The sequence below is a fragment of the Mobula hypostoma genome, chromosome 19, assembly GCF_963921235.1.
Source record: "Mobula hypostoma chromosome 19, sMobHyp1.1, whole genome shotgun sequence".
Lineage (NCBI taxonomy): Eukaryota > Metazoa > Chordata > Chondrichthyes > Myliobatiformes > Myliobatidae > Mobula > Mobula hypostoma.
In genome coordinates this window covers 27,001,259-27,016,934 of record NC_086115.1, presented here as the reverse complement: position 1 = coordinate 27,016,934, position 15,676 = coordinate 27,001,259, and the positions used below count along the sequence as shown (strand labels likewise).

The 15,676-nt window shown below is 39.0% G+C and overlaps 1 protein-coding gene across 1 annotated transcript in view; it reads right to left on the bottom strand.

Moving 5' to 3' along the window:
- The window catches only part of ccdc6b (coiled-coil domain containing 6b), a 75,509-nt gene that overhangs the window by 22,056 nt on the left and 37,777 nt on the right, over positions 1-15,676 (bottom strand). The window contains exons 2-5 of the mRNA XM_063071577.1: positions 7,421-7,570; positions 5,524-5,652; positions 2,820-2,923; positions 2,050-2,210 (exon numbers count right to left, since the gene is read on the bottom strand). Coding sequence (XP_062927647.1) covers positions 2,050-2,210; positions 2,820-2,923; positions 5,524-5,652; positions 7,421-7,570 — 544 coding nt within the window. The remainder of the gene's footprint in view (positions 1-2,049; positions 2,211-2,819; positions 2,924-5,523; positions 5,653-7,420; positions 7,571-15,676) is intronic.

Below are 15,676 nucleotides of genomic sequence, written 5' to 3'. Positions count from 1 at the left end.
GCCAGCATTCATGGAAAGAGAAAATGGTGGAACAGGCTCAGTAGGCCAGATGGCCTACTCCTGCTCCTATTTCTTATGTAAAAAGGGAGGGGGTGGTGTGGCTTGTGGTGAATACTTCATATACTTTATAGTCGCCAAGCAATTGATACTGGAGCGTACAATCATCACAGCGATATTTGATTCTGCTCTTCGTGCTCCCTGGAGTACAAATCAATAGTAAATATTAAAAATTTAAATCATAAATCATAAACAGAAAATTGAAAAGGGAAGGTAAGAGTGCAAAAAAAGCTAGAGGCAGGTCCGGATATTTGGAGGGTACGGTCCAGATCCGGGTCAGGATCCGTTCAGCAGTCTTGTCGCAGTTGGAAAGGAGCGGTTCCCAAATCTGGCCGTACGAGTCTTCAAGCTCCTGAGCCTTCTCCCGGAGGGAAGAGGGACGAAGAGTGTGTTGGCTGGCTGGGTCATGTCCTTGATTATCCTGGCAGCACTGCTCCGACAGCGTGCGGTGTAAAATGAGTCCAAAGATGGAAGATTGGTTTGTGTGATGTGCTGGAATCATATTGAAAATGGTAGAATTTATAGATTCATCCATTGACTTTGGCAGTTAAGGGCTACAAGCTGTTGTTAAGGATAATTCCATCATGGTCCTTGATGAGTTACATAGGCTACGCTAAAATTGGAAAGTTCAATGATTATTCCATTGGGTTGTTGACTACTCAGACATTATGAGATGCTGTTTTACTAGTATGCATTGGGTGGCAGGATGGAGATACATCTCTACCAAAGGAGGTGGAAGGCACTTCTTCCCTCCGCTAGCCTGCAGGTCAATCCTGGACAAGGTATAGCACCTGCTTAGCCCCCCTGATCAGGGTCACATGAAACCATGGGTGCGGGTGGTGGATGGGTGTATGAGCATATAGTGCTTATCACAAGTCCTGGTGATTTGACCACTGACTCCAGACAGAAAATCTCTGAAGAGTTTTGATAATGGCTGGGTTCACCCATCTTGTAAAGATACTGAGAAAGCAATAGCAAAGCAACGATAACACAGATCCTGTTTGACAAACTTACAGGAGCTCTCTGAGGATGGACCAAGCCCAGTAGATAGAGGGGAACAAGTGGATGCAGGAAATTTGGATTTCCAGAAGACATAAGCCTTATCAATAAGGTTTATGCAGAATATAGCCTTCAAGACCTTTGAGCCACACCACCCAGCAACCTTTGACGACCCCGATTTAATCCTAATCTAATCACGGGACAATTTACAATGACCAATTAACCTAGCCGGCATGTCTTTGGACTGTGGGAGGAAACTGAGGACCCGGAGAAAACCCACACATTCCACGGGAAGGACGTACAGATATTCCTTACGGAGAGCGCTAGGATTGAACCCCAATGCCCCAAGTTGTAAGAGCATCACACTAACTGCTATACTACCATGGCACCAGCCGTAGCTGCAGATTAATAACATGGATAAAGGATTGGTTAACCAATAGAAGGCAGAGTTGGGATAAGCGGTTATTACTCTGGTTGACAATTACTGGTAAGCAGAGTACTGCTTGATCCGCTACTGTTAATGAATATTTCAGCCTAGAAGGCAGATGGTGGTGGTGGGTTGTAGCTAGATCATGAATTCTGAAAAATACTTTCCATACCACAAAATCATTGGTCCTTCTGTAGTGGTAGAAATCTCATACATGCTGATGTGTTTTTAATGAATCAAGTGACAAAGTAACTTGCAGTATCCTGATGTTACACTTAGGTTAAGTTTGATCCAAAAGGGTTCAAGCCACCTTGGGCACTCATTCAGAAACTATAATCCATAGATGTAGAATATACACAAGATTAGATATTGCTCTTCATAAGTTAGGGCAAGGACAATACCTAATCCCATACACCTTCCATACTGAAAAACACATACATTATTTCTAAAGCAGCAAGAGATGATCAAAAAGAAACATTCGATGACCAAACTGATTCTAACTCAATTAACTGCACAGAAAATGAGGGGGTTAAAAGTAATTTACACCTCTGACATAGGGAACTTACGCTGTAATTGGGCTGCTCGGAGTTGCTTTTTTAGCCTCTCCACCTCATTCTTCAAAAATCTGATATGCCGCATCATGTTTTCTGGCGAGTCTATTTCCATGGAAATATCCCTTGGTGAAGGTGGGGCTGACACAGGCTGGTCTAATTTTTCCTGCAGAATTCTAGATCATAAAGACTTAAGTTAGCCACAAATAAGTATATTTCAACTAAAACAAGATGCATAAAATAATCTTTATTGAACAAAGATGCAGAAAATCAAGCTAAATCAAGTCACAGAATATTGAGTAAGTACAGCACTGTACAGGTCCTTCAGCCCACTATGCTATAGGTCCTTTAACCTGCTCCAAGATCAATCTAACCCTTCCCTTCCACATAGCCCTCCATTTTTCTTTCATCCATTAAGGCCACTGGCATTCCCATACCAGGCTGTGATGCAATGAGTCAGAATACTGGTGCCTCACAGCCTGGGATAGAAACACCAATGTCCTTGAACAGAAGACTAAAATGTACAAGATACAGCCTAGTCATCACAGGTAAAGTCCTCCCAACCACTGAGTACATCTACAAGGAGCAATGGTTTTCTTTTTATATGGAAGGTACAGAAACGACTTCCCTTCCGTTCTTCAAAGAGATTAGTTATTTTGACAGATTAAGCAAATTCACTATAGTAATTCCCTCTGTTCCAATCTAAAGAATCCTACACCTAACCTGTGTTTTTGCCTATGATTTTTGACGAAATATTAGAGCAAAGCAGAGAGTCATGAACTTACCGTTTCTCAGCTTCCAGTTTATCCATGCGTTTCCACAGCCTATTTACTAATGCTTCTTGTTCTTGTTCCAAGGTATTTTCAAGGTCAATTTTCTCACGACGCAGCTGCAAAGGAGGTGAAGTGCTTATTTTGCTAAATGAACAGCAAATCTATTAGCTGAATAAGCAAGCACCTTCTGCCATTTGATTGCAAAGGCAGTGAACATTACTCATACTCGTCGCTTTTTAGACTTCATCACTCTATAGGAATGGAGACACACAGGATTTACAAGTACAATCTACTCTCCTCTATCAGATTCCTTCTTCAAGCCTTTACCTTTTCCACATCATCTCTTAGCTTCTCACTTCACTCTCCCCACCTACTCAACTCCCCTCTCACCTGATTTTACCTATCATTACCAGCTCTTCATCCAATCTTATTCTGGCTTCTTTCCCTTTCCTTTCCAGTTTTGATGAAGGGCCTCAGCTGCTTATTCTCTTGCATAAACACTGTCTGACCTGCTAAGTTCCTCCAGCATTTTGTGCTTCACAATTATGATTCTATTTCTTTGGCGGGGTGGGGGGGGGGGTAGAATTTCACACAAAGGCTTCCCCTCAAGATAGAAATTTAAAAGCAGACAGAAAAACAAAGTGATAAGAAGTCGATGTTTCCTCCTCCACCACACTACCATTTCAGTTGTGCATCCAATGTAACACCTACAAGTATATGGATTTTCAACACCATAATTGGTGTTTATTGGCAGCCCTTACCATTTCCAATCAAGCTTACCATAATCATGACATCTGAAGCTATCTCCATTCCAGTTCTCAGTCATTCTGCACACAAGCATCAGCCTAAATTACCTAAAGCTGGAAGCAATGAATGTGGCCAAGCACACCTTCCACTGCAACCTTGGGGAAAAATATGTTGGCCCACATCCCAGAGGGAGACAAATTGATCTGCCCAAATGACCTCAAAGCCAGGTTTATAAAACAATTCTCTGGCAAGAAAGAGTACGGAAAGCTAACTCTTCCTGAAAAAGGGGATAGAGCAAAGTCTTGTAATTACCAAAACTCTGCCTCACCAGGATGCAAGATAAGGCTGTGTCCAGGCACTGACGCATGGTAGATGACTTTATTGTCTGAGTGACAAACTACAGGCTGGCTTGATGGGCCAAATGCTCACCAGCCCGTCTGCTGTGAGACGAGAACAGAAGTGAATGTTTTAAAGGAAAAAGTCACATGACACTCCCCTGAAGTATTGCTTGGGAACCCTGATAATGGCCACGATCTTCACCATCTCTTCAATTACACAAAAAGCAGGGATTACTCTCAAGAACTCTCCATAGCCTTTCACTCCATCAGTGAGACTGGACAATTGAATTCTGAATTTGTCTGCACATAAATTACTGCCCAATTAACTTCAGACATGTTGATTTTGAAATGTAATCAGAACCAAATCCCAAACAAATCCAATTTCAATGCAGATTGGAATCAAGCACAATTAGATCACCTCAACATTCCTCTCAAGTTGTTTTCTTGCAATGCTGCACCTCAGCTATAATAAGCTTCCTGCTAGAGTAGAGTTAATCTACCGGATAAGTGAGAAACTGTTCAACTGATGCCACCTTCAATCCAGAAATAAAGTCACCCTGACTTTGGTACGCAGATGGCTTCTGTACATAGCCATATTTGCAGGCAGAACTACAAACCACAGCCAAGTTATTCTCCAAAGGATATAAGAGAACATGCCTTGTACTTTAAAATCCTCTACTATCCTGTCTCGGTTGTAAAGTACGACTGACAGAAAACTGTATGATAAAAATCTGAAAAAATATGGATTACTTTCACTAAATTTACCTCTGGGCAAAGCTATTGATGAAATTTGCTATTAACTTCAATGTGTAAGTACAGCCTTTGGCCATCTAATGAAACAGAAATTGTTTGAAGATCAACACCTCAAATCAAGTGAAAAGCACATAGTATGCCGGGCAGCAGTAACCCTTGTTCTTCCATACAGAACTAAATCATTAACTATCTAAAAAGGTACTACAGTGCACTGTAAAAACATTACCAATGCTGCCCTTTCAAAATCTTTCACATCTACAAACAGGATAAGCAAACCAAAATAGTCTTCCCTCAGGCCAACATCTCAGCATTAATGCACCCATTACATTATCAGATCTAAAGGGCATGCCCCATCATTCACATGTTCACATTTCTAATCTATTCCTAGCTCCATCATAGGAAGTTATCAGATGGACAGTGGAAACAGTTGCGAGATGTTCTTAAAGTCTCCCTCAGAAAGTGCAACATCACCATATACGTATTTGTGGGAATCCCTGGCCCATGGCCACTCCGAATGGAGGAGCATTTGCAGTAGCATTGACAATCTCTAGTCCATTCTGAAGGAAATGAGAGAGACACCAGAGGACTGAAAGGGAGATAGCTTGGAGATCCAAAAGCTTTTCAGCCAATTCCCTGGGGAACAGATACAAAGAAAAATGGCTTAATTTGTCTCTTTTTTGGGGCAGAGTGGGTGTATTAAGATCCACAGTCCTTTCCCTAAACATCTACATGAGTAATATGATAAAATTCAGCACAATTACTGCATTATAAAATAAATGAAAATCATATTCTTTATTTTAAAGAAAGAATCCAGGAACAAAATTATGGAGAATCAAGCTTAAACTGAAATATTTTCTACTGGTTTAAAATATGCATACCTGTTCAAGTGTAAATTGTTTAGAAAGAGTATCATTTTCCAATTTCTTTATCTTTTTCATTAGTTTATTTACTTGAAACTCCTGCTCCTGCTCCAGAGTCTGTTCCAGTTCAGCTTTTTCATGCTGCAACTGAAGAGGAAAAGCAATAGCAAGCAAAAAGGGAATAATGGTGGAATGCATCAAGGCAATTATACAAACCTGAACAGCCACTACAAATAGTTTGCAAGCCAAGTCTAAACACAAATTAATGTGTACAGTGTTCTATCCACTTAAGAGCAACACCAGGAGGCTGAAATTTTAATGTCAATAAAAAAGGATGGAGATTTAACTAATTTGGCCATTTCTGCTATGCATCCCTAATGAGCAAAATACTGAGACAAATCACAAATTCATTAAATTTCAATAATTTACTGGTGAACATGCTACTTCACTAAAATAAAGCAACAAAGCTTCAATCCATCTGAATGTCACTTTTGGTATTATGCTCAAGTTGATGCAAGGCAAACCCACCAACATTCACTTTGCCATGTGCAGATCAAGTGTCAAACTGTCCATTCAATTGCTTTCATTTCCCTAAAATTTAGCTACAATTAGGTTTCAATGCATTTCAATAGCCAGGTGGTATATTCATTGGAAGGGAAAGAGCCACGTTTTGAAATTTAGCAAAAACTATGGCACTAAAGACTAAATTAATTCAACATATTTGGAAGCTTCTGTTACACAGTTCCATGTGATCTACATGTCCAATTAATAATTACACAACTCCAATAAAGGTGCCACAGTAGTGTAATGGTTAGCGTAACGCTATTATAGCACCAAGAGGACTGGGTGCAATTCACGCCATTGCCTGCAAGGAGTTTATAACATCTCCCCATTGCCATGTGGAATGACAGACTGGATCACTGGGAACTGTACCATCAATTTGCAGGACATGTTGCTCGGGCTCTTGTACTATATATGTGTTTTCTCACTATTTTGAATGTGCTGTGTATATTTTGCACCTTGGCCCCAGGGGAACACTATCTCGTTCGACTGTATCTATTCACAAACAAGAAGAAAATATGCAGATGCATGAAATCCAAGCAACACCCAAAAAATGTTGGAGTAACTCAGCAAGCCAGGCAGCATCTCTGGAAAGGAGTACCTGCTGAAGGGTCTCCACCCTAAAAGTTGACTGTAATTTTTTCCCCCCATAGATGCTGCCTGGCCTGCTGAGCTCCTCCAGCATTTTGTGTGCGTTGCCAGGCTGTATCCATGCAAGGTTGAATGACAATGAAAATTGAATTGATTTTGATTTGATGTGGGTTTCCTCCAGGTGCTCCAGTTTCTTCCCACATTCCAAACATATGTGAGTTAGTAGGTTAACTGGTCACATGCGTGTAATTGGTCAACACGATTTTGTTGGACTGGAAGGGCCTGCTACTATGCTGTTTCTCTAAGTATAAATAAATAAACACACACATAAATAAATAAAAGCAGCACGGAACATGTTCTTGGATAATTTCAGACAAGCCAAGCTCATCTGAGAGAAAATAAAGAATATTTAAACATCTGCTTTTTCCAGTAAATAATGTGGATGTTAAACATAAGTTTACAATAAAATTCTCTCAAAGAGCACGGGTAATTCTACAAAGATGAGCAATTACATGACTCTAGGAGGATTTAATTTAAAAGAACCCTAATGAATTGTGCTCAAGTTATCACATGTATACTGACATGACAAAGCTTAAGGGAAAAAGTAATATTCAAATTTGAAATGTTTATCTAGTATTGAGGGTTCTGATTATCACTCCCTTTTGAAGTGCATAATTATTCATACGACCCTCTTTCAAAATTACTTGATTTCTGGGGGTAATTTGCTGCAAAGCATAACAAATTAAACACTTGAGAAGCCTACCTGCATCAGCTTGCGGGAGAGTTCATTTGTTAGAAATTCTTCTTCTTTCTCATAATTTACAGCCAGTGTTTCTTTTTCTTTTTGTAAAGCCTGAATCTTCTTAAACAAGGTGTTACTGATAAATTCTTCCTCTTGTTCAGCCCTTGCTTGCTGAGGATAAAAAAAATACAATAACAATTTGAGGTGAGAGATTTGGCATTGTGGTTAAACAGCATTTTGCAGTCAATCGTAATGAGCTGCTATTGATGTATTTTGATTAGACACCGAGCTAATTTTCCTGACACTATCTTTTAGAAAAGAATTTTCAATTCCTTATGTTAGATGTAGCCCTATTTGCATTGCACAGTTTTCTGGACTGGCCATGTTGTGCTTGTGGAACTGGGTTTGTTCTGTTAATATTATTTTACTTCAGTGAAGATGGAGGAGTGCACACAAAGCTTGTGCCTTATTCCTTGTCATAATGCCTACTCAATCTAATGCAAGGACATAAAATTAAAACTAAACTGTACAAGTCACATCATCCTCAGCTCAGGAGAAACCTATCGAATAGTGAAAGGCCTTGAAAGAGTGGATGTGGAGCGTATGTTTCCATTGGTGGGAAGAATCTGAGACCAGAGGACACAGCCTCAGAACAGAGGGGCGTCCTTTTAGAACAGAGATGTGGAGGAATTTCTTTAGCCAGAGGGTGGCAATCTGGATTTCTTTGCCACAGGCAGCTGCGGGAGGCCAAGTCTTTATGTACATTTAAGGAAGAGGTTGATAGATTCTTGATTGTTTAGGGCATGAAGGGATACGGGGAGAAGGCAGGAGATTGGGGCTGAGAGGAAAATTAGATCTGCCATAATGAAATGGCGGAGCAGACTCAATGGGCTAAATGGTCCAATTCTCTTCCTATATCTTAGATCCATTGATATTGTAATAATCATTCCCATTTTAATATGTACTTTAAACAGACACATCTTAGGCCCACTATATTGACATAATCATGATGACAGCATGCCAGTGGATATACTTCATTAGGAGTTTGAGGAGATGTGGACTGTCACCAAAGACTTGGGCAAACTTCTACAGATGCACCAAGAACATTCAGACCAGTCGCACCACTGCCTGGTATGGAGGCTCCAATGCACGGGATTGAAAAAGGTTGCAAAAAGATGTAGAGTCAGCCAGCTCCATCGTGGGCACCAGCCTCAACAACATCTAGGGCTCTTCAAAAGGCAGTACCTCAAAAACCTCATCACCCAGGGACATGCCCCCTTCTCATTACTAACATCAGGGAGGTACAGCAGCCTTAAGTCACACTATGTTTTAGCAGCAGCTTCATTCTTTCTGCCAACAGATTTCAGAATAGTCCATGAGCATTACCTCACTAGTTTGCTCTCTTTTTGCTCTAGATTTCCTACCACAGCCAACAGTAATTTATGCATTAATATATAATGTATTGTACTGTACTCCTGCGACGGGACAACAAATCTCATGACATGTCAGTCACAATAAAGTTGAATCTGAAATAAAGCCATATATCTCATTTTCTTTTGAATAATTATGTATTTCAGGAAATTTATACAAACTCAAAACTTTGCACAGCTAATGAAGTATGGTCACAACTCGATCTTGAATAGATAGTCAGATTTTATGGAGTTCAGCCACCCATTTCAGTGCCAAAATGAGGTTTGAGCTTTATTCAAAAATATTAAAAATGCAAACTTCAGCAAGTCTTTTGATAGTCCTGCACGGTAGAGTGGTCTAGAAGGCGAGATCACGTGGGATCCAGAGTGAGCTAGCCAACTGGATACCAAAACTGGCTTAGTGGAAGGAGTCTGAGTGAAGGAAGCAGTGTCGCAGGGATGGAAACCCACTAAGAAATGGAATTCTTATTCCCAATGTAAGACAGATTGCTGTAAACACTATGTTAAAATTGCTTGATTTTTGGACAAACATAAATGAAAAGAGACGTTTCTAATTTAAAGGGTTCCCTGTTCTTTCTCATATTAATTTGGAAGAGAATTTGTTTAGAGTGTGACACCAAATTTGGTGTGGTGCAGTGAAAAAAGTTGTCTAAACTTGTAACAGGATCTAGATCAACTTAGAAAGTGGGTAAAGAATGGCAAAGGATCTAAATTCCATAAATGTCAAGTGATGTAGTTTGGAAGTTAAACCAGGGCAAAACATACACAGTGGATGACAGGGCCCTTGGGGAGTGTTGTAGACTAAGTGTTACAAGTGCATAGTTCCCTGAAACTAGAGGCAGGCAAAATGGTGAAGACAGTGTATTTGGTACACTTGCCTTCAAACAGGGCAATGACTACACGAGTTGGGTTATTTTACAGCTGGATCAGATTTTGCCTGGAGTATTCTGTTCACTTCCGACCTTCATCCTTCATCATGTGATTAAGCTAGAGAGGGTGCAGAAAAGATTTACAAGGATATGGCTGGGACTGGAGGGTTTGGGTTATTTGCAGAAGCTAAATCGGCGGAACTGTTTTCCTTGAAGAGGATGCTAAGAAAATTACCTTAGAGCTTTACGAAATGGTGCTTTATGAAGTGGCACAGAAAAGGTCAGTCTCTTTGACAGGGTAGGGGAGTCTCAAACTGGAGGGCAAAGGTTTAAGGGGAGAGGGGAAGATTTAAATGGCGTCTGAGGGGCAAATTCTTCCACATAGAGGGTAGTGGATATATAGAACTAAATGCCAGAGGAAGTAATAAAAGTGGGCAAAATTATAACACTAAAAAAATTTGGATAGGTTCACGTATAGGAGGAAAGTGTATGGACCAAGTGCTAACCTGGAGACCTTGGGAAGCATATCAGTCGGGCCAAAGAGCCTGCTTCCATGCTGTATAACTACGACTCGAAATATCCTTCCTTATTTCAGAAAGCTCCATTGAGCTGTGAATATCAACTTGAAAAATAAACGTCAATTAGCTAAATGCATTTTAAGGTTCACGGAAATGAGTGCAGCAATTCAAAATAAATTGTGCACATATTAAGGGAAACCCAATATTATTACTGGATGTGTACTAAAAGGCCCAAATAACTGATGGATCAGCATACCCTTGGTTCAGTGAACTATAATTGCTGCAATTATTTGAAGGACAGAAAGAAACTACAGCACACTATGATAAGTTTTAAATCAATTCTCTAGCTCTTGTTACAGTCGCAATGTTAAACGCATAAGCACATGTACAAACTACTAGTACACGCAGTACAAATATTTAGGGCAATAAAATCTTTAAATCGTTTCATTTAAATTTGTCCACAAACCAGGCAATTTTAACATGCTGTATTTACAGCAGTCTGATTTGCATGCAGTACAAGTTCCATTTACTTTGTAACCAGTCCACTAAACGATAAAACACTAATTTGCAAAACCATCATCCATCGGGTACAGTTTGAAAACACTGTTATTCTACTACAAATATTTGATCAATGCATTGCCCCAAAACACCGAGTGAGATAGAATATCCTGAATCTATGTGGTCAAGTTGCACTTTGTCATTAACAGAGCTAGCGACAGGTCTTTTGGAGTGAAGGGAGCTAGTCCTGAAAGAGAGGACTTTCGGAATGGGACTTGAACTTTAAACTAATATACAAGTAAAGATATCAGCCTGCCTGGTTAAGATAAATATTGTTGCTGTCTTAAGCTTTTCAATGAAAATCAAGTTCCAAAGAGAGACAGTGCTGGATTATTGCACAGGTCCCAACCTATAAATTAATATTCTTTAATCTCTTAGCACAATTTCAATTCCAGGTACAACAAAGACAGCAATAGCAAAACTCATTTTGAGGAATCAAAAGTGTTTTTTTTAAATAAGAGGAACACATGCAAAATGTTGGATGAACTCAACAGGTCAGGTAGCATCTATGGAAATAAATAAACACTCAATGTTTCAGACTGAGGCCCTTGTTCTGGACTGGAAAGGAAGGTGAAGAGGTTAAGGCCGACTAGATAGAAAATGACAAGTGAAGCCATGTGGGTGGGAAAGGTAAAGGGGATTTTTATTTTTTAAACCAGGAGAAATCTATCTTCATACCATTAGGTTGGAGGCTACCCAGATGGAGTATGAGGTGTTGTTCCTAAACTCTGACAGTGGCCTCGTCATTGCAAGAGAGGAGAACAAGGACTGAGATGTCAGAACGGGAGTGGGGATAGAATTTAAATGGTTGGCCACTGGGATATCCCACTTTTGGAAAATAGAGCAGAGGTGCTCAACAAGGTGGTCCCCAAATTTATGTTGGGTTTCACCGATGTCAAGGAGGTCACATTGGGAGCGAAGGATACAATAGATGACCCCAACAGATTCACAGGTAAATGGGCAGGTGTACATACTGTTTTAAATTCAGTTTCACAAAACGTGACAAGTCAAGCACAATGAGAAGCATGATCTAATTGGTAGCAATATTTACTGTACCAAAAAAATCCATATTCTGCAGAATACACCAAGCTTGGAAAAACAAACCTACCACATTGTAACTCAGATTTTCATTCTTCAGGTTACTGAGTATTTGAGAGGCGAGTTAATGATAAACTACTTTGAGCAAAATCAAAGCAGTGGATATTATGGACACAAAATTCACAAAAATTGTATTGTACATGGGCAATGTTTTGCTTAAATCTTTGTGCACCTTGTCCCTTTAGGAAGCTTTTAAGTTACATAATTTTTGTTGAAATTACTGGAGTTTAAAAACAACTTAAATTTCTCTCTCATTCCTTTAAGAGAGTGAGTTAAACGTTGCAAGTTATAAGCAGCATTTACAGTTGCAAGAAATTTTGTGAACCCTTTGCAGTTATTAGGTTTTCTGCATTAATTACACATAAAATGTGGTCTGATCTTCATCTAAATCATAATAATAGACACGCACAATCTGCCTAAACTAGTAACAAACAACTGTACTTCTCGTCATTACTGAGTACACCATTTAAACAATCACAGTCCAGGTTCAAAAAAGGATGTGAACCTCTGGGGCAATGCCTTCTACAAAAGCTATTTAGAGGTGTAGGTTGTAGAGCAGCCCTGCCTTTAAAAAAGAAACAAAGTCAGGTTACTACAGTGCCTGCGCTTCTCAAGAAAGATCTCTATGTGCACCATACCTCAATCAAAACAACTTTCAGATGATCTCAGAAGAAGAACTGTACAGATCCATGAAGTTGGAAAAGGCTACTAAACTACTTCTAAAAACCTGTGTTCATCAGTCCACAGTAAGAGAAATTGACTCCAAATGGCAGAAATTCAGTACTGTTGCTACTCTCCCTAGGAGTTGATGTCCTGCAAAGATGGCACCAACAGCACAATGTGCAATGCTGAAGAAGTTGAAAAAGAACACAAGATTAACAGCAAAAGACCTGCAGAAATCTCTAAAACTTGCTAAAGTCTGTTCATGTGTCCACTACAAGAAAAGCACTGAACAAGAATGGTGTTCATAGAAGGACACCATGGAGGAAACCACTGCTCTCTGAAAAATAAGCATGTCTCAAGTTTGCAAAAGACTACCTAGATGTTCTACAATGCTTCTGGGACAACAATCTGTGAACAGAGATAAAAGTTGGCAGAAATGCACACCACTATGTTTGGAAGAAAAAGGGCACTGCAATCAACGCCAAAACCTCATCCCAACTGCGAAGCTTGGCAGAGGAGCATCATAGTTTGTGTCCGTTTTACTGCCTCATGACCTGGATAGCTTGCAATCATTGAGAAAACAATTAATTCAAAATTGTATCATGACATTTTACAGGAGAATGTCAGGGTAGCAGTCTGCCACCTGAAGCTTAATAGAAGTCAGATAATACAAGACAATGATAAGAAAGGAAAGAGTAACTCAACAGAATGGTTTAAAAAAGAAGAAAATTCATGTTTTGGAATGGCAGAGTCAAAGTCCTGACCTTAATCCTATAGAAATGTTGTGGAAAGACTTGAAGCAAGCAGTTCATGCAAGGAAGCCCAGAGCTGAAGCAGTTTTGCAAGGAGTTCGCCTAAAATTCCTCCAAGCCAATGTGTAGGACTGATCAACAGTTACCAGAAATGTTTGGGTGGAGTTATCGCTGTACAAGCAGAGATCACATCAGTTACTGAAAGCAAAGGTTCATAAAATTTTTTCCAACAAATACATGTAATATTAGATAATTATTCTCAATAGATAAATGAACAGCATTAATGTTTTTGTGTTATTGATTTAATTGGGTTCTCTTTATCTAGCTCTGGGATTTGCGTGAAGATCTGATCACATTTTAGGTCATATTTATGTAGAAATAGAGAAAATTCTAAAGGATTCACAAACTTCCTAGCACTACTGTGTCAACAATGCAGTGTCAAAAGCCAGAGCACTGTGGTGAAAATCAAGGCTGAAGTAGATCACTGAACTCTGTTAACTCATCCAGAATTTGGATGGTGGATTACCAAGTACAATCAGCCATTAAAGTAACCTACTGGAAACACAGTCATTGTAAAATACACTCACCTAAGTGGTCAGAATTTTTCACCAGCATAAAATCTGAACTTTCCCCAATAAACAGTATGGTACAGCTGAGGTTTCCTCTTTGTGCCATTTCACTGTGAGGCGAGATCTTCTGAATCAGCTTTTCCTGAACAGCCTCTACTTCTTCACCCCAAAGAAACATTTCTTGGGATTGCAACAAGGTCAGACCAAGCAGATGTTATTGAGGAAGGACAGGTTTTTTGCTTTGGGCACTTGTTTCTATAGTTTAACTTGCTTAGGAAAAGCAACATACAGTATTTGTTATTACCATGCCTATCTGTTGGAAGAGATCAAATAGATACTGCCAAAATTGCCCATATTTTCTTATGACTTAGGTCTTCAATTTTATCTCTATAAAAGTACTACCCTTTGCAAACGTTAATGTTTGATAACACTGGGGAACCCAAGAAACTTAATGTGCAAAGATCTAAGAAAAACATTGCCCCATGCACAGTACTTTTTTTTTGTGAATTTTGTATCCATAATATCTACTGGCTCAACATTTGCTCATACCAACTTGTCATTAAAACTTGCAAGATACTTGCAAGATAAAGGGTGTAGGAGCTCGCTAAACTAAACCTTGTAGGTTCAATCAGCAAGGCTCTGATAAACAACATATCTATTTGAGTCAGCCAGATCAAACCCTGCCCTTGAACCTGAACAAAACATTGACAACAGAGCAAGCTACCAGGCTGCAAGAGGGTTAAACAAAGCTACATTTTAAAGAAAGTGCCCAACCACATGTCACATTGATAAACATTTAAGAAATTACCAAGTTTTAACATTAAAATTTAAATAACCTGAAGCACTGTCATTCAATAATATGATCAATTAAAAGGACAGTCTGATTTTATCTCTACCCTTCTTTCACACACACAACTGCAAAATTTCCACACAAGAAATAAGAACATGAATCATAAGCCTAGTATAAGGAACCACAAACAGATCCTACAATGGGAATGCTCAGGAATACCAACATGTTTCAGTTTTGCCATAGTGCCTGGCAGCAAAAGTTAGTTCTTGGACATTTAAATATGCCTGTGCTCAGCCCCAAATTTGCTGGCATTTACATGGGATATTGAGCAGGTTTATTTTGTAAAACAGAATCCTTCTCCCAAAAGAATTTGCCTTTGTTATATTGTATTAACAAAGGCAACCACACCCATAGTTAATCAGCTAGATTTATTTTACAAACCCTGAGACCATCACTAAGCTTACCTTAGAGGCCTAAGTACTCATAACTTAGCCTCTCCCATTAACATAGGAGAAATTGTGGAGACCTTTTCTGAATTATTTTCAAAACTTTCAAAACCTTCAATTCGTTGTTTAAATTCAGATGCTGGCTATTATTAATTTTTATTATATGAGAAAGTATTTTACTTTTTTTCTTCCTTAATAAACAGCTTCGGTCTTGGTAGACTTTTTTTGTAATAAATTAGTATATTTCAATATAACTATTGATTAACTTACATGAATACGGGGTAATGAGATTGTTATTATGAATAGATATAATGTAATTGGTAGTTTTAAAAAATCTTTTTTGACCTTATATACATACTTTTTTGTACTTCTATGTAGAAACTAATAAAAATATTGGAAAGGAGAAATTAAAATGTAAATAATTATTCCTTGATATGGAAACAAGTCCTCCTGAAATAAATATTAACTTCTTGTATTAAGATGCTAACAAACTTGAAATGGTGGGAATTGCTTTCTCTGGTATACAAATTAAGTCAAAGGAAAACCTTCAGCAATTAATTCACATTGCAGCAATTATTAATTCA